Raw genomic sequence first — 20,128 nt, forward strand, 5'->3', positions numbered from 1 at the left:
GAAGCAAAGAAAGATGAGAATCCAGCTGTCTTCTATAAAGCCATATATTAAAGAAATTTACAAAAATGTAAAACAACACCATTATTCTTACTAAAAAAAAAGGGAAAATTTGGCTACTTTTCATAAAAATGTGCTATTTATATTAATAGTAGGCTCCTTAATTGTTGTTCTAAAATGAAGTAATGCATGCATATTTTTTTAAATGTCTGAGTTTTGATTTTGAATGTGGTAAAGATCAGTAAGAGGTACAATCTCCCAAAGGATCTTTGTTAAGTGGCCCCAGGAATCCGCATTTAAAATAATTTTGTCGGGCAGCCCTGGTGGCGCAGCGGTTTAGCGCCGCCTGCAGCCCAGGGCGTGATCCTGGAGACCCTGGATCGAGTCCCACATCAGGCTCTCTGTATGATGCCTGCTTCTCCCTCTGTCTGTGTCTCTGCCTCTCTCTCTCTGTATCTATGAATAAATAAATAAAATCTTAAAAAAAAAATAAAAAATAAAATAATTTTGTCTTGATTATTTTTCAGAGTGCCAAGGGGACCTGAGACTGTAAGAGCTTGAGATGTGTAAATCCAGCTCTTGTAGCAGTCTGTATAGCACTTGACAAGTAGCTATACCTAGTGATAGTTCTTCAATCTTCTACTAAGCCTCTATGCAGGGTGGTAGAAGGGGAGGTGGGTGGGGGTGGGGGTGACTGGGTGACGGGCACTGAGGGGGGCACTTGATGGGATGAGCACTGGGTGTTATTCTGTATGTTGGCAAATTGAACACCAATAAAAAATAAATTTATTAAAAAAAAACCTCTATGCATCTTATACTATCAGTTACAGTTTCATTTAAACAGATGATGAGTCCAATTTCCCTCAGCTTTGTGATGACACTGGTACGTTCAGTCCGTTTCAAGAGCAAAGTACCTCTGCACGCAGGCTACTTGAGGGCAGGTGCTTTACCTCTGCCTGTTTTGTTCTTATAGAAGCTCAGTTTACATTTGTTGATTGGAAAAGGACCATGGAAACAGAAAGCCCTAATAAAATTAAAATATTACACACTATGGGTGCTCCAAAGATAGTAATTGACCAGAATGTTGTATAAAAGGAAATAATCAATGTGAGAGAGTCAGGACAAGTATATGAAATTGATTTGGATTTTTTAAAAAAGATCAGTTATTTATTTGAGAGAGAGAGACCAGTGGGAAGAGGGAAAGACAGATTCCCCGCTGGGCTGGGACTCCTCCAACCCTCCCCACGTGGGGCTTGATCCCAGGACTCCCAAACCATGACCTGAGCCAAAGACAGATACCCAACCCACTGAGCCACCCAGGCACCCCTGTTTGGAATTTTTTAATCTTAAATATGTTGAGAGTGGGTCTCTAACTTCAGTGTGCTTAAGAATCACCTGATCTAGCAGGCAAGTTCATTGGCCTCATCCCACAAGATTTCAATTCATTAGATTTTAAGTGGCCTCAGGAATCTGCATTTAAAATAATTTTGTATATACATTTTGAATTAAGAAAGCATTATGTGGGGATCCCTGGGTGGCGCAGCGGTTAAGCGCCTGCCTTTGGCCCAGGGCGCGATCCTGGAGACCCGGGATCGAATCCCACGTCAGGCTCCCGGTACATGGAGCCTGCTTCTCCCTCTGCCTGTGTCTCTGCCTCTCTCTCTCACTGTGTGCCTATCATAAATAAAAAAAAAAAGAAAGCATTATGTGCATGAGGAAAAACAGTCAGACCCACTCCAGTTCCCAAACCTCCCTCCTCGGAGCTGACCACCGTTAATGTTTTCTTCTATTTCTTTCTGGAAATGTTCTCCCTCTATACACAAGCCATATGAATAACCTTTGTTTGGAGTTAACAAAAACATAATTGGAAGCACATTAAATATATTTTATCTTGCCTTTTTCTTTTAGAAATATATTTTGGACAAGGTTTCCTAATTTTATAGATGTGTCTTTTTAAAGAGATAGTTGCGTAAATACCATACTTTATTTTACAGTTCCCCATTGATGGACATTTAAATTGTTTCCAGTCTTTTACATAACAAACAAATCAAAAAAACCTTTGTTCGTTTTTCTTTGTTCATGTGTAGGAGAAAATTTAGAAATGCAATTGCTGGATTAAATGTGTACATTTCAAATGTGATAGCTGGACTGAGCACTTCTAACAACTACCGTACATGATTCTCTCCAGGTGGTTCTATGACCACATCTAGAGAAAAACTGTTCCAGGGTAAAGAACCAAATAGATAAATATCAGTTTCGGTTTAGGACATCCCCCCTCAAGGCCAAGAAAATAGAGATTTTATACAAAGACACGCTGACCATCTTTAAAGAGGACAAAATTTATTTCATCATATGTAAAGAAAAATTAGTTGGGTATGTGAGGGCCACACTATAAACACATGGTATAAATATACAATTAACCCTTTATAATATTGTCAAAGAACTGTAAGGAATAACATAGTTTAAACTATGAGAGAAGTATTCATTTATTTGCTGTGATTCTTCATAGCATTCTCTTTTATTCTCTTATCAACATGAATATTGCAAGCAGGTTTTATTGTTTTTGTAAAATAGGAACTTCTGATTTGGTAGAAATCACCATTCCATAAATGCAGAGAGTCAGTGAACACCTGTATAAACTGCACATGAGCCGATCTAACTTGGGTATAACGAAAGCCGTGTAACTGGATAAAAAGATCCTGTTCATGATGCACAGCCAGCAGCGCGAGCATCAAAACGCATTGGCTATAGCACCATTCAAAATACTTAATTCGGTGTTGTCTGAAAATGGAAGTAATGGAAGTCATGTAGTCATGTGTTTTTTTTCAGTCTAATTATCTGATTTTACAGTAAATATCTAGAGAGAGAGATAGAGCATTGCCTCAGGATTTAGGAATACCTTGATCAAAATAGACAGCTGGATTCTAAAACAGCAGCCAAAGCTGTAATGATAACAAATAGGTCGTCGTGTTGAACCAAATGGAGGATGACATGCAATTTATTATCTATAACAATTTACAGGCGATTCTTGAGTCATTAGAGGTAATATTGAGTGCGTATACTAACCATGCTTTTGTTTCTCCTTTCCATTAGCTGCCTTTTATTAATATTGTGATTTTGGTGGTCCCTTTGATTATACAACCCCTCCCACTAGACGTTAAAACAGGAAATAATGGAGATGGAACACGAAGGAAACTTGTTAACAACTCTGAAGCACTCGGTGGAGGGAAAGTCTGAAACTGTTGGTGAAAATCAAGCTTGGGGTAACACTCGGTGATGCCAATTGCTGGTACAATTCCTGCCTCTAATAACCAAGGATAATTGAGAATGGTCTGTGCTCACTTTAGATGCGTTTGACCCCAGACACTGGCAATGGCATTAAAGGATTTGTATGTGTGGGAGGAGCAAATTGTGAGTAGAAATTGAAATGGTTCTAAAATATGTGTAATTAAGTAAGGCAGCCCGAGATTTCAGAAATGATTCTGGGGGAGAACACGCTGCAGTTGGAAAATTGGCTTAGAAAAATAGAGATCTCGGATAAAGGAAGAGCGTTACTTGATGTCATGGATTACAGTTATCTTGCATATGAAATCAATGAACAGAACAATTTTTAAAAGCGTGTCGAGCTCAGGCAGATGAACTGTCTCTATAACAAGAGGCCCCAGAGAAGGACCAAGGGTCACCACTCCAGCGTCAAGTGCACAGACGTGTAGACCAAGTTCGTTCCGTTTATTACCCTCGCAACTTGAGAGTCGCTCGTTTTGGATTAGTAACACACTTTCCAAATGATTTAACTGCCAACTTTATATATCAGCCAGTAGTTGCTTCTCTGTTTTATTTAGTGGGCGGGAGAAACTCAGAAAAAAAATTCTCATAAACTCCAGATCATGCTTGTAAACGAAGAGGCCAATGATATGAGTAAAAGTGCTCGAACCATAGCCCTTGATTCCATGTTTGCGTGACAGATACGGCTTTTTGCTAAGGAAGTCATTATTATTTATCTAGGTTTTGTCTTAGGATTCAGTTAATCACTAAATAATACTAAATTAGGATGGATGATAGGTGCTTTTCTTAGAGGAAGATTGAAAACCTGTGCTCCCTCGCTGCAAAATTCTTCCATAAAAATATAAACTGTGTTTCTTTAATTGTACTAAATGTATTACCTTTGAAATTAGAGCCTACCTTTGCTTTTGACTACTAGATCAACAGTGACCTGTAACACGTTCTGAAGCCTCGTCGTATTCTTGTGCTTGAAACCCATTCACCTATAAGCTTTCCAGAAGCACTTCGATAATTTATTTCCACCGTACAAGGAGTAGTCGAGTTGAAAAGATTTTATTCCTCATCTTTGTTTTTCAAAAGCTGTATCTAAAAGCTTAGGCCCAGAGGGTGATGATGGAATAGTTTCTGTAAGGGCATTTCTACCAATTATTTAACAGGCCGTCTTCGAAGGACATTGTCATCTCTAAAAAGCAGGTAAGTCTTACATACCTTGCGCGCATTGCTTCTTCCCAACCCGAGAGGCAGTGAAGCTTTCAGATGAAGTCATGACCATGGCATTTACAAGTGACAGTGCCAGCAACCATACAGAGCGCTTCCCCACAACGTCACAGGCTCCTCACAGCAACCATGTGAGGTAGGCATGAGTACCACAAAGAAATCTTCCAGGAAACACAACAGGACGCTAAACGTGGGCACCATCCAGGTATTTTTTTCTGGATTGTTCTATCATTTGAATACATGGCTGAATGAGTAAAAAGAGTATTCCTACCATGTAGAGTAAGCCACATATATAAAAGGAAAAATCGTATTTTTCTGTGATGTCATAGATCCAGCCTGCAAAACAGAAAGGAATCTATTCAGCGTAACATAGTTGCTAAAAGTCAAGAACACAATGATTGCTCCTGTAAATATTTCTATAAGAACTTATTTATATGTCATATAGTGCCCCAAACATTTCATTTAGCCATTTTTAAGCCCAGGCTATATAAGCCAGAGTTCTCAGGACCTGAAAATGGCAGGCATTTAGCTTCCAAGCTGCTAGAATACCTTACAAAGTGCTTAAGGTACGGAAACAGTAGCTGGCCGACCCTTGGGAGAATCTGGCTCCCAGCCCTGAGTCTCTCAGGCTGGCACACAGCCAGCCGTGAAAAGTGAACCTAATGATTTTCTTTTTTCACAAATATAACCACAAATCTTTTCTCAAACCGTCGAAACTCTTCTGAAGAAGTTTCTAGGGTATATCAAAAGAGGCTGAGCAGAAGACATTTGAACTTTCATTCACTGTGGAATGTTTGAGAGTCAACATCTGTTCTAGAAGGATGGTCCATGTCTTATAAAATTCACATTTACAGCTATAAAACTTTAGTATTTCTATATACAGAGAACTTTAAATTGTCAAGGATACAACCTTCAATGCTGACTAAATGATCAGTTTTTAATACTATAACCTAAAATTTTCATATAATAATCTTACTAGGCACTCCGCAAAATACTACTATACTTCAAGGATTCTAAGGTATCACGAGTTGCATGATGCATCATTATTTTAGGTAGCGATAAGAAAGAAATATCCTTGTCAGTTAAAATACGACTCTGTTTTCTGGGACTTTGTAAAATGCATTCCAATTTCAGAAGTGTTAAAGTGTGAAAAAAAATTCTCAGAAATTATGAAATATGGGGCAGCCTAGGTGGCTCAGCGGTTAAGCATCTGCCTTCAGCCCAGGGCGCAATCCCGGAGACCTGGGATCGAGTCCCACGTCGGGCTCCCTGTGTGGAGCCTGCTTCTCCCTCTGCCTGTGTCTCTGCCTCTCTCTCTCTCTCTCTCTCTCTCTCTCTGTGTCTCTCATGAGTAAATAAATAAAATCTTTTTTTTTTTTTAAAGAAACTAATGAAATGTGATTAGATTTCAGTGACTAAATCTAAGAATCAGTCACATGTCGCAGTCCCCACGTAGCCAAACCATGTGAACTGAGAGGTTGAAGCCATCCACAAGAATTTCATTTATGGTAAAAACGTAAATTTTGAACATTCGCTTTTTTTATATCAACAGGTACATATTAGCAAAGACATAAAGAAAACAGGAATGACTTAAGGACCAAACGTGGTGTTTCGTGACCACTTGGCAAAAATGTCTTTTTAAGAAATACCTAACTGGCACATGATTGCATAAATGCAACTGAACCTTCTCCCACCAACAAACAGCTACACAAAAGCAACTGCTAAATGTGCCAATTAGTACCTCTGACTTCCTGGCAATGGTCTGTCTCGCTCCTTATTGTATCTCCTGCATAATTAACAGGCCTGGGTGAGTCAAGGTAGTCATAAAGGAAAACAAACACTTGCCTGCATGAAACATTTATATATTTTAACCACTTACAAGCTGTGAACTCCAGATACACTTGAAAAGTCAACCAACTTTTTTGGAGTTTTGTTATTTGATCCAAACACACGGAAGAGGAAAACCCCACACTCTTGAGATGCAGCGTTGGGAAAACGCTCTACTGGCTTTTCTTAATCTCCAGTTTGCAACCAGAGGAACGAGGGAGATGAAATATATAATCCAAAAACAAAGGTTCGGCCTCAGAACTGAATCAGGAAGACACTGGGATATGACATATGAGCTAGAACGCACCCAACTCGGCTCAGTGTCGCCGTGTGACACCCTCCAGCCTCTGAATTAGGCAGAAGTGAAGGGTCCCCTCGCAGGGAACAAGGTGTGGTCTGTGTCTATAAACTGAGTGTGCAATAGGGCTATCTAGAGGCCACAATTAAAAACAATCAATAAATATAAATGAGGTTCTCATACCCCACTCAACCCCTATGAAAGCTGCTCTTGTCACCTCAATAGTTAAATCTGTGCTTTTCATATGGTTGGGTGACAGCATTGAGATCACGGCTGTGAGTCCCAAACACTGACATCTGAAATGAGCTGAACTATCATTGCGGCTGAACATGGATCTCGGAGATGGGACAAAGTCTTAACTGACTGGAAAATTAATTTGTATTTAGCTCAGACTACGTATTTCCTTTTTTGTTTGAAGTAGTTGAATATGATAAGCTCCGGGGGTCTGTGATGTGGCCCCTACCTCCCTCTTTCCCCTGGAGCCCCAAGCTTAACCGGGAGCATGAGCCACCAATTTTTGGAGTTCTAAACACATTTTCTCCTGGTTTCTTGTCTGTCCGTATACAGTTCCCCCTCCTGCGGGGACGGTAATAAACACCATCGTCCCTAACACCCTAGCATCCCCTGCTTTCCGCTCGATCCCCCCTCTTGCCCCTGCAGACGACAGAAAATGCTAAGTACATTATACATTGTTACAGTTGTTAAACTGAGTCCATTATATTTTAAAATATTTTCTTTCCTCAAAAAGTATAAATGTTTGTAAAAGGGGGTCTATCTTTAAAAGTAACTCGTAAAAAAAATAAAAAATATATAAAAGTAACTCGTGTGTCCGTTTTTTAAAAAGTGCACCCAATTCCTCCAAACAATTTCATAGTAACAAACTGGAACAGTTGTCCTAAATTTTATGTGAAAATTATCCCCTAGGTTTCTCTGGTCTACCTTTAGGATTTACTTGTAAATGACTCTGAATCCTGCCCTTGATCTTTGGTGCCTGTTGTAACATTTCTGCGGGTTTGAACCGAATCCATTCCTGCATCAGAGGCAAAGTGGGTCAGGAGAGATAGGACTTCACCATGTGCTTGATCGCCAGCACACAGGGACATAACTCTTCAGAGAAATGGTGTTTCTGCCCACCTCGTTCATCCTTCACCACCTCTCCCTACGGGTGTGATCTCGGTTCCTTGGTTCGGAGCCTGGCATCCTTGGCAACTCCGATCCAACCATAAATTCAAATCAACAGCTTCCAAGTAAAATCTGGTTCCCTATGAAGTTACATTCACTTTTCCTTAGAGCTGTCAGATGAGGAATGATGCCTACTTTTCTTATTTATTAAGTAGGTATTCCCAGCTTTTGAGGAAAAACACTGCAAATTGTTGCTATGCTGTTATATTTTAGGCAAAGAGAGGAGGTATACGCAGATTTAGGCAACTCTGGTGGCCACGTTTTGCTGTATTTTACACTGAAAACGTCTAGAAAAGTACGCACTATTATTATATCTTTACAGAGATGAACTGAATGCCCAACAATATTATAAATGAATTAGATCAAGAAGGTCTTGTTGCTAAATGATACAGCTGAAATGTCTGTTCACTCTCTGATTGTACATTCTTCTAAATGGAACCGAGCGATTGTCTAACACACTAGTGAGTGGTGCCAGATTTCTGTATGCCAGTAGAAACCACTTTGAAAAATGGAAAACACATTCATTTCTGAACCCATTAAAAAAGAAAAAGGTAACGTGAACAATAATTTTCCCTGTAGCAAACCCCGCAGGTAATAATTCCTGGCCCACCTCAAATTTCTAGCAAGGATTTAAGTGGTAATTTGGTCATTTGTACTGCCAGTAGCTTCTGAGCTACGAGGCATAAAAGAGCAGGCTTACATCTCACTGGACGTTGGCTCTTTGGCCTGGAAAGTCAGTGAATTAAGGGCAACGCCATTAGCCAACGATGCTGTTTGGCATTTCTTGGTGGATGATTTCAGTGCAAGGAGAAGAAACACATAATAAGAGAGTCCCCTCGGTTGCTGGCCTAGAGACGCACAGCAGAACACTGATTTCAGAGTCCATGGATGGCATTCAGCCACCGAGCCTACGTCTAGGACCCTGAAGCAGGCAGAGGTAACGCCTGATGACTGAGGGCTGGAGATAACTCCCTGCTTCCCATTCTAACTCCTTTCTCCTCCCCTCCAAAAAGTGCTCTGGAATGCTATTTGCTGAGAAGGACATGACATGGGAATGAGATAAAGAAATCATGCAGACCGACGTCGGTGCTTTAATGAAGATTGATCATGAATTGCCTAAGCCGCACCTCACAGCTGTGTTGGGATGCTGCTACTGAAAACTGGTGGATCAGTGTAAAAACAACCCCAGACCGACTATTAGAAGCAGAAAGTACGCCTGGATCATGAGAAGAACCATCGACAGATTCCATTCCCACAGACAATATAACTGGAGAACCTTCAGCAAGAGAACGGATGAGCCACCGATAATATCCGCATCCCCTTAATGGATATTTCATTTTAACATCTCTGGAAGGTACTGTTGGTTGCCTGATCCAACCCCCAATCTCCCTTCTTTTTTCTTTTCCCTCCTCGACTACAGAGGCTAGGAAGCAAAATACAATTCCCCTTGAAGCATGGACTAGCTGTCTGACACAGTTCTGGCCAATCAGATGAAAACGAAAGTCTGCTGAAACGGAGTCTTTCTTCCCATTTTCCTCCTTGTTACAGACGAGGATGTAGGGGCTGTAGCTGCAGTGGCCATTGTGTGGCCATGAGGCAACTGGCATGAGGAAAAGGCCAGGAGGTTCTTGGAGACGCTGTCTCAACACCATCCTGTATCTCTGAATTATAGATTTTGGTTTATGCGACACAATTATGTAATGTAATGTATGTCAGCTATATTCAATGCAAAATAAATTAAATCTCTGTTTAAGCTACCATTGGTGGGGTGTTCTTTTATGGCCAGATGCATCCCTAACTGAGAATTCTACAGATCACTGAGCGAGTTCTGACTTTACAGCTGTCAATACAGTTTGCTGCACTTATATAGTTATTGACCCTCACCTAGAAATGCTGTGCCTGCATCTCTGCATACAGGCAAAGAACAGGAGCAGCTTGACCTAAGAGGGGTCCTCGTGGGCTGCTGGGTTTCCTAAAGTGAGTCTTGGTTCTTAAACTGTTATTCAGCCAGCTGCCAGTGTTGTCAGCTGTATGAGCAAAAATCCCTGCTTTCTTGAGCTTCAAATTCTGTAGGGAACTTCATTACTTTTATTATTTTTATTTTATTTATTTTATTTGATTTTTATTTTATTTATTTTTTATTTTTGTAGGGCACTTTAAAGTGAATGTGTTGATATAAGCCAGTGAGGTTTTAGGATAGGAGATGACTGTATGATCCCTAGAGAGACTGGGAAGGAAGGGACAGGGATGGCCATGTCATGCACCTATTGGGTTCCCTGGAAGAGGGATTCCTGCAGAGGATACAGGAACAAAGGGCCAGGAGGGGCCAGATGAGCAGGGAGTGCGGGCATCTAACAAGTCCATTTACAGCATTGCACAAAACCTCTGGTGGCTTTGACAAAAGCCACCAGTCCTGGCCTGGCAGCCCTGCACGCCACCTCTGGATAGCGCCTTTGTGTTGAGGTCTGGCCCCAGCCCCTGCCTCCAATCTCTGGACAGAGGGTGGACTTTGTCACCTTCGTCCAGTACCTGGGCCTCTTGGGGATTAAGACTACCGGCCAATCCTCATGTGTTTTTCCACAAACAACAGGTTCAGAGAGGTCCCCGGCTGCCATAGGACTCGGTACCTGTGATTTCTGGTATGCGCATTGCAAGAAGTAAGTTCTCCATTGAACTGAGGTGAACACGTGTGAGAGAGCTTGCCCTGGGTGTCGTCAGCTGGTGGCCTCCGGGCCTCCGGTGGGCAAATGCCCCAACTCTCCCCAACTACTCAAGCGCTATTCCCTGGAACCTACAAATGTCATGTTATGTGGCAAAAAAGACTCTGCAGATGTGACTGGGTTAAGGACCTTGTGATGGGGGTTATCATGGATTGTTCCCCAGACCCAATGTAACCCAGATGTCTTTATAAGTGCAAGAAGGAGGCAGGAGAGTCAGAATCAGAAAGAGGTCTATGACCACTGCTATGTCAGTGGCTTAGAAGGTGCAGGAAGGGCCTAGGAGCCACAGATGCAGGCGGTCTTTAGAAGCTCTAAAAGATAAAAAAAAAGGGGGGGGGGTATTTTCCTTCAAAGAGCTTCCAGAAAGAATGCAGTTCTGCTGATACGTTGAGCCTGCAGCCTCATGACCTCTAGAACTGAGAGATAATAAATCTGTATTGTCTTAAGCCACTAAGTTTGTGGCAATTATAGCAGCGACAAGAAACTGTTACTGGGCTAGATCCAGCTCATACATGTGTTGTGTGGGACCTACACACCGTGTTTTAAAAATGTGGAAATGTTATGATAATGACACCCATCATGGTGAGCATTCCATACTGTACATAATTATTGAGCCCCTATGTTGTACGCCTGAAACTAATGTAATGTATGTCAACTCTGTTCACTTAAAAAGAGATTAAGTTGAAGGAAAATCAATTAAAAAAATCTGGACCTGTCACCTAAGAGCCCAGAGTCCTCATTTTTCTTGGAGGACAAAAACCCTAACAGTAGAGGATCTGGCAATAATTTTCCATGTTTCTTGGTGTCAGAAATCCATTGGAGGTGGGCAGAGGCTGCCTCCCCCCGATGGACCGGGGTTTCCGCACTATTCCATCGCCCACCTTACTAGCCTGGCCTTCGCGGACAAAGATCAGAGTTCATCTGCATTCTGTTGGAAAGAATGACCGTTCCCTTGCTACCATTTGCCAGTGACAAGTTGGGGGACCGGAATGGAAAGGGGGAAGGAGGGGGAATCCCTGGGTGGCTCAGCGGTTTAGCGCCTGCCTTCCGCCCAGAGCCTGGTCCTGGAGACCCGGGATCGAGTCCCACGTCGGGCTCCCTGCATGGAGCCTGCTTCTCCCTCTGCCTCTGTCTCTGCCTCTCTCTCTCCTCTGCATCTTTCATGAATAAATAAATAAATAAATAAATAAATAAATAAATAAAAAAAAGAAGAAAGAAAGAAAGAAAGAAAGAAAGAAAGAAAGAAAGAAAGAAAGAAAGAAAGAAAGAAAGAAAGGGGAAGGAGGGTGAAGGCAAACGGGAGCTTCTTTCTCATTTGCCTTGGACTCCAAATACAAAGGCGAACCCAAGCAACTGTCCGCACGCGCCGGGAGCATCTCCAACCCCGTGGCGCTTACCTGCGAAGGGTGGTCCCAGCAGCGCCGAGATGCCGTTGGCACAGATGATGATGCCGTAGGCGTTGGCCAGGTGCTCGATCCCCACCAGGTCTTCGGTCACCACGGGCATCAGGGAGAAATAGCCGCTGGAGAAGCCGATCAGGGCGCAGATGACGGCCAGGCCGGCGTAGGTGTGCATCAGGGGCAGAATGAAGATGCTGAGGACGAGGGTGAAGTTGGCCATCAGGAAGACGTTCCACACGCGGATGCAGGGCAGGTCGGCCACGACGCCCAGGATCACTTTTGCGAGGATGTGCACTATGGCTATGATGGAGGTCAGAGGGAACACGTCGTTTTGCTCGGACAAGCGGTACAAATGGACTATCTCCGGGAGGTGGATGAAGGGGATGACAAAGCTGCTGTAGGCGAACAAAGCCCAGAGAATGAAGGCGACAAACCTCCGGTTGGTGAAGAGCGAGGCGGTCCCGAAGTAGCCCGAGGACCAGTCGCGGAAGCCCTTGCGGACCCTCCTGCCCAGCCGGCCGGCCGTCTTGAGGACCCCGAGGGCGCCCCGGGGCTCCCCCGCCTGCTCCTCGGGCCCCGCGGCCCCCGGCCCCGGCCCCGGCCCCGGTCCCGGCGGGCGAGCCGGCGCCTCCCCGCCCGGGCCCTCGGGGTCCCCGCGCGCCGCCAGGGGCCTCAGGAGCGCGCCGCACACGCACAGGTTCAAGGACACGGCGCCCTGGATGAACATCGCGTCGCGCCAGCCGTACTCCGCGCACAGGTGCTTGAGCAGCAGCGTCATGAGGAACGTGCCGAACCCCGTCCCGGTGGTGCTGAGGCCCTGCGCCAGCGCGCGTCTCTTCTGGAAGTACCTGCCCACCATGACCACGGCCGGCAGGTAGGCCATCCCGCTGCCCAAGCCTGCGGGGCGGTGGGGACAGGGGCGCGGCGCGCCCAGGTCATCTGCAGCTCGCTCCTTCTTTTCAAGGTTTCATTTATTCATCACACGCGCACACACACACACACACACACGCACACGCACACGCAGGCAGAGGGAGAAGCAGGCTCCCTAGGGGACCCCATGCGGGACGCGATCCCCGGACCCCAGGGTCAGGACCTGAGCCCAAGGCACATGCTCAGCCACTGATGCCCTCCTCATCTGCGTTTCATTAGGTTCATCTTTATGCTATTTTTTTTTTTTACACAAAGAAGTAACGTTTCTATGAAACGTACCTCCCTCTCCTGCATCCTTGCCTTCTCCTCGCTCACAAGAGAGAAAAAGGAGTGCTTCCAGTCCCTCCTGGGGCCTCCACGGTCCAGGGGGAAAGGCCCTGCAGGCCCAAGCGAGCTGTTGTGGGGTCAGGGTGATAGGAGCCACTCGGCCCTTGGCGGAGAGAGAGGATGCCCGCCGTGGACATGGGGCCTGCCCCTTCCTGCCACCTCATACAGCCTGCACCCCCTTCCTTCCTTCCTTCCTTCCTTCCTTCCTTCCTTCCTTCCTTCCTTCCTTCCTTCCTTCCTTCCTTCCTTCTCCTTCCTTCCTTTTCCTTCCTCCCTCCTTTCCTTCCTTCCTTCCTTTTCCTTCCTCCCTCCTTTCCTTCCTTCCTTCCTTCCTTCCTTCCTTCCTTCCTTCCTTCCTTCCTTCCCTCCCTACTTTGACATGCACCTGCTCCTGGCATTTCAATAAAATCCAGTTTGGGACTGTGTCTTGAGTGTTTTGTTGTTGTTTTTTGTTTAAAAAAAAAAAATCGGTGGATAAGCACCGTGAGGGTCATCCATGCAATCTTCCAGCCCGTCATTTCCCTCCAAAGGGCTCTGCAGCACGGGCTACTACAATAATAAAATAAGCCAGCATTCTCACATCAGAATATCAGAATGAATGAATGGGTGAGAAGACGGATGAATGAAAGAATGAACTGATGTTGGGGCCCTGCTGTCACTGCCAACTGCATTAAGCACTCAGGAAAGTATTTATGTATAAGCGGATGGAGAGCGAGTACGGGCAATTTGCAGAAGCCTCAGGAATGGGTCCATTTGTGCACAAACTAATAGGAAGAATAAAAGGAATGTGCCCATAAATATACCCAGCTACTGGATGTCAAAACCACGTAATACTTATTTGTAGCTCTGACTTCCACTTGTGTCTTTCTTAGAAAATTGGATCAGTTGGTGATTTCCACCAACAAAATTAAAATGCTGGTGGGGGAGACCGTGTGTGCTCCGGGCACGGGGTATAACAGAACTCTCTGTACTTTTTGCTCAATTTTGCTGTGAACCTAAAACCGCTCTAAAAAATGAAATCTATTTTTTGAAAAAAGGACATGAAATGAAATGAAATAAAATACTGGCCAGGAGGTTATGGGTGCATTATCAACTTCTAGGTATAGACAGAGGGAAACCACAAGACCTACTTCAATGATCATGGGGCTCCATATGGTTCTAAGGCTTGAGACTTCCTGACATTAGGATGGCAGCATGAGAGTACAAAAGAGACTTTGACCAATGTTGTGTCCCAGAGCCAAAGTCTCCTTAGTTCAGTATCATTTAATAGTTCCAGAAATACTTGACTTTGAGAGAAACCAGAGCCATCATACATACAATTATAATACTAATTACCATTAATTAAGTACCAATGATGGATGATGGGCCAGTTGCTTTATAGGCTTTAGGTGACTGGATTTTCACAATAACCCAGAAGTTAGCTGTGGGTCTACCCTTTAAAAAAAAAAAAAAGGGCAACCCGGGTGGCTTAGCGGTTTAGCGCCGCCTGCAGCCCAGGGTGTGATCCTGGAGACCTGGGATCAAGTCCCACGTCGTGCTCTCTGCATGGAACCTGCTTCTCCCTTTGCCTGTGTCTCTGCCTCTCTCTCCGTGTCTCATGAATAGATAAATAAAATCTTTAAAAAACAAAACAAAAAAAACCCCCCAAAACCCACACCACCTTTTATTTATTTAAGTAATCTCTACATCCAAGGTGGGGCTCAACTCAAATTCACGACACCAAAATCAAGAGTTGCATGCTCTTCTGACTGGGCCGGCCAGGTATCCCTATGCCCCTTTCTCGAGCCTCATGAAGACTTAAGCTTCTTGCCCAAGACGAGCTGCAGGGACCTGGATAATCCAGGGTGGAACTCAGACCCAACTGCAGAGTCTGGTCCTTTCCCACTGCCTCTCACCCTAAAATGCTCATCCCCCTGGCTGCCTGCAGGTAGGATTTTGGTGAAGGATTTTGCTTCAGCCTGAGTTTCTAAAAGAAGCCTCCAGAAGCAACATGCCTCCTTTATTTACCTAAAAGTAGTGATATTTACAGCAACTGTCAGAAATCAATGAGAGCCTCAACCACTCTTCAGGTGGATACCCTTGTTTTAAGAACAATTAAGCAAACTTCTAAGTGATTCCCAGCACAAGTGGGAGCAGGTCCCCCTTGCAAGCTCAGAGAGGACAATGATCATAATTTGCATTATGTGATAAATTAGCATGAAGAAAATGACTCGCCTTAATTTTGAACTAAACTCTGGATTAATCTGTATGATGTTTAAGTCCATAAAAAACAGAATCTCTAACTTCCTAATATTCAAAGAGGCAGAGAAAAATATTTGATAGTCCACTAACACACTCCTTTCTCCCTCTAACTGTAAAGCAAATCCCACATATATCATGTCAAGTGCAAATATTTTAGTATAAATCTCTAAGAGAAGAATTCTTTAAACAGCATAATCATCATATCTTAACTGAAAAAAATGAACAATTTGCTCGATATCATGAAACATCCAGAAGGTGTTCAAATTTCTAATTGTCTCATAAATGACTGTTTTTAAAAATACTTTTTTTTTAAATCAGGATCCAAGTAAGGCCCACACAGTGCTATTCTTTGATATGATTTTTAAGCCTCTTTTAAATTCCTCTATTTTTTTCTTAAAATTTATCTCTCTTTCGTTTTTCTTGACATTTATTTGTGAGGAAACCGGGTCATTTGTCCTGTCAAATTTGTCATCGTCTAGATTTTGCTGAGAGCACAAAATGAGTTTAATTTTTAGAAAAATTTGATTTGTGACTGACAATAACCAACATCCTAAATTTAGTGTGGTTATGGATTTCTAAACAATAGCAGAATAAAATGATTAATAGGAATAGAACCGAGATACCTAAGAGCAGCACTAATTCTAACTTAGTGCGAATAATAAATGCTCCAGTATATGAAGAAAAAACAAAATCCATGCCCAACGTCACAAGTATCTATTTCCCTGTTACACCATCCATGTCCTTACCAGCATCCTCCCCTCCTCACGTGGCTCTGTTGTCTGTAATGAGCACAATTATTCCATGAGCTTATAGGACAGGCCCTGGGGATATGTGGCTCAAGCCCAGTGGTCAGCCAAGGCTCTGCTAATGTCCAGCCCTGGGAAGGGCCCTGGAATAACTCTTCACGGGCTCAGAGGATGAGCTTACAGCCCTACCTACCAGGTGGAGGAAAGAGGCCCAGATGGGAAGAAAAAAATCCTGAGATTCTGGGTCACTGGGGATGGGGGGAAAGGTGTCTTCAGGAGACAGGCTTAAGAGAATGGAGCTCTGGTGAGGCTGAACAAATCTGTCCAGACTCCCTTGGCTAAGTAAGACATTATTTTTTTCTGCTTAATAGGAGGATACTCCTACACAGTTTTAATTGCCTAGGTGTTAAAGAAAAAAGAGAGAGAGAGAGATACAAACAAATCTGTCTCAAATACTTTTTGGAAGGAAGCAGGATATCAGCAAAGTTTTTTCTCAAACGTAAATTATACAGTGAAATGTGTTTCTCAAGGGCTTTCTTTCCTTCTTTTTAAAAATATTTTATTTATTTACTTGACAGAGAGAGAGAGAGATAAAACAGCAGGCAGAGGGAGAGGGAGAAGCAGACTCCCCACTGAGCAGGGAGCCTGACACAGGACTTGATCTCAGGACACTGAGATCATGACCTGAGCCAAGGGCAGATGCTTCACCGACTGAGCCACCCAGGTGCCCCTCAAGTGCTTTCTTTTTGCAGATCTTCCCATTTTTTTCTTTTCTGTTAAATAGGGCCTAGATTGCTAATCAGCATCCACATGCCTCTCTAGTGACAGCCCAGAGTTTTGCATATATAAGTTAACTGATTTAGCTGGATTTTCCAGTTTAATATAGTTTGATATATATTTGTGGGGGAGGTGGATACATTTATTTGCAGAGATTTTTTTTTTTCCTGTATAACAAGTGGGAGTAATAAAGAGTCTCAAGACACACTTCCCTTTCACCAGCCCCCTGATTTTCCTCCTACTTCCTTGGGTCCAGAACTACCTGAGAAATAAATAAATGAATGACTATGGAAACAATATCAATTGCAGGTCAATCAGCAATTAACTGCAAGAAAAAAAGTTCATTTAAACAAAGAATCGAATCATAGGAATCTCTAAATGAGGGGAATTAATCTCAAGTCTCAGTTTTTAGGACCAAGTCTATATAATCAGTGACCACCACATCCAGTTCACAGGGGGTGCCACGGAGACCCTAGTGTCACTCCCTAGCTTTGGCAGGAGTGTTTATTTCCTCACCCACAATATAAAAATCCCAGTGCTGGCTCTATTCATTGGAGTATTTGGGGGGAAGTTTCTGTAACACTCAGGAAAACACCTTAAGCTGTTCTTTAAGAACTGTTACCAAGTCCTTCAGATCCATGGTTTTAAAACTATGATTCAAAGGACATAGAAGTGCTTTATGTGTAAATGTGGATCAATGTAAATTATAGAGAATCAGCTTGCCAACTTATTTGGAGAGGAGGTCTTCATGTTCACGTCTCCGGCTATCATAAAGTAGGCACTTAAGCTTATAATAAGAATGTTACATTCCATATAACAATTATATATTAGCTAACACTTAACCAAGGATTCTGTTTTGTGATAAGTATTGTGCTGAGTGCTTTACACCGATAATCTCCTAATCATTTCAACCACCCTTTAAACCAAGCACTTAATGATCCCATTTGGCAGATAAGGAAACTGAGGCATAAGTGGGTTAAGTAGTTTGCCTGAAGTCACACAGATAATAAGTGGGGGGGAAAAAAAAAGCAAGACTTCCGTATTCTGACTTTTAACTCTTATACCAACATTTCTGTCAGTGTGTCATTTATTAGGATTGTAGCTCTGGACTCCAAGTCAAGCTGGATCCGGTTCACTGCAATTCAATTGTACAAGTTAAGATACTTCTTATCTGTGTGAATTCGGCTACCCGTTGATAAAGGAAATAATAGCTGGAAATGTATTTTGCAGAACGGATATGCAAACCACACTGCCTGGTAGCCAATTTTTACCTGTTCCCTGAGGAGTGACACTCTCTGCTCTAGTTTTGCTTCCTAAGGGTCTCTACATATATGTGGATTTTGCTGCTTTGTCATTCATTTGAATAGAGTGAAAGGAGAAAATAATTATTCTATGATTCATGCTCCATTCTGTAGTTATTAAATGACAGAATGTTATTAATTTCCTTAATATTTGGTCTATTCACCCAAGACTGTTATTACCTTCCTTTTTCCTACTCTTCATAAGAGAGAAGACTAGCACTTAGAACCAATCATGGGAAATTTAATTAAATTCTAACAGGAAGGCCAAGTACACTTGTTAAGTTGTTTTTCCACACTTAAGGCATATTTAATATCTTATACTAAAAAAGTATTTCCTGGTGGGCTGGGGTGGAGGAAAAGGACAAAATCTGGGATGCCTAGGTGGCTGAGTCAGTTAAGCGTCTGCCTTGGGCTCAGGTCATGATCCCAGGGCTTTTCTGGGATCAAGCCCCACCTCAGGCTCCCTGCTCATCATCGGGGAGTCTGCTTCCCCTTCTCCCTCTGCCCCTCCCTGCTCCCTCCCTCCCCTGCTCGGGCTCTCTCTTCTGAAATAAATAAATAAATAAATAAATAAATAAATAAATAAATAAATAAATCTTTAAAAAGAAAAAATAAATAAAATCTTTAAAAAAAAGGACAAAATATTTTAATATTTCAATGGTTCTTTTTTCTCCACAAATATTCATTGTCAAAATGCCCAACAAATATATTTAAAATTAAGGTTAAAAATAATCAACATGCTTACCAGCTGTCACTCCAAAGGTAATAAAGAGATAGTGCACGTTTGCGGCATAGGCGCTCAGTACCCAGCCCAGTGAGTTCACCAGCCCTCCGATGATGGCAGTCCCGCGACACCCACAGGTGTTGATAAACAAGCCAATGAAAGGTCCTGTCTCGGGACATGGAAAAGGGAATTGACTGATGGTGTTTTATTTTCATGCTTTCTTCGAAAATCCTCAATGAAGACAAAGACTAAAAATTACTAGGGCTGTTAAATAAAACAAACCCAAACCCCCCATTGCTTTCTATGCAGAAAGCTTTTAGCATGCAAAGATGAGTTTCTTTCACTGGTCATGTCACTGGAGAGCTCAAGGTGCTAGGTTTTCAAGAAAGGCAGACCTGAAATAAATAGACAGATGAGTTAGTTCATTCTCTTGTCTACAACACAAGTAGGTCCTAAACTAGCTGTCTATGGGCTTATTCAGCCTGCAGATGCATTTTGTTTATCCAGAAAACAGTTTACAAGATGTTTAGGGATGCCTGGGTGGCTCAGTAGGTTGGGCATCTGCCTTTGGCTCAGGTCATGATCTTAGGGTCCTGGAATCTGCCCCGTGTTGGGCTCCCCACTCTGCAGGGAATCTGCTTCTCCTCCTCCCTATACCCCTCTCCACCGCTCATGCTCGCTCGCTCTCTCTGAAATAAATAAATACAATCTTTAAAAGATATTTTGAATCAGTTGCCAGCATTTAAAAATTAAGAGCATTCACAAGAAATCCAATGATTGCACAGAATCCAGCAGCTTCCCACACAGCCAAGATGGGCTGGAGCTGTGCGTGGGCTGGCCCGAGTAGCTCTGTCCCCACTCCTAGTTTGCTAGAGTCACCACCTTTCCCTTTGGTCTTGTACTTGGCCTTCTGCCCTCATTTACATTATTTGTTATTTGACTTTTTGCCTTCAGACCTTAAGGGGAGTACAGAAAGGGATTTTTCAGGCCTCCCATGCTTCCTGTAAAGAACTGATAGCTTCTTTTCACGAGGACACCTGGATGCAAAGTGTGTTGAAAAGAACTTCCCATCACTTCATACGCACTTCAGCCTCTGGTGACTCTCAGTTGCAGACCGGCCCCACCAGGCTATACATTTTTATGACACCATGTTGAGAT

At 43.1% G+C, this 20,128-nt stretch overlaps 1 protein-coding gene across 1 annotated transcript in view; it reads right to left on the minus strand.

The window, feature by feature from the left end:
• Positions 1-2,320: 2,320 nt before the first annotated feature.
• Positions 2,321-20,128, minus strand: part of SLC16A14 (solute carrier family 16 member 14) — a 31,019-nt gene continuing 13,211 nt past the window's right edge. Inside the window, exons 3-5 of the mRNA XM_072796583.1 lie at positions 18,992-19,135; positions 11,922-12,821; positions 2,321-4,833 (exon numbers count right to left, since the gene is read on the minus strand). Coding sequence (XP_072652684.1) covers positions 4,682-4,833; positions 11,922-12,821; positions 18,992-19,135 — 1,196 coding nt within the window. The 3' untranslated portion in view covers positions 2,321-4,681. The remainder of the gene's footprint in view (positions 4,834-11,921; positions 12,822-18,991; positions 19,136-20,128) is intronic.

The sequence above is a fragment of the Canis lupus genome, chromosome 24 (assembly GCF_048164855.1).
Source record: "Canis lupus baileyi chromosome 24, mCanLup2.hap1, whole genome shotgun sequence".
NCBI lineage: Eukaryota > Metazoa > Chordata > Mammalia > Carnivora > Canidae > Canis > Canis lupus.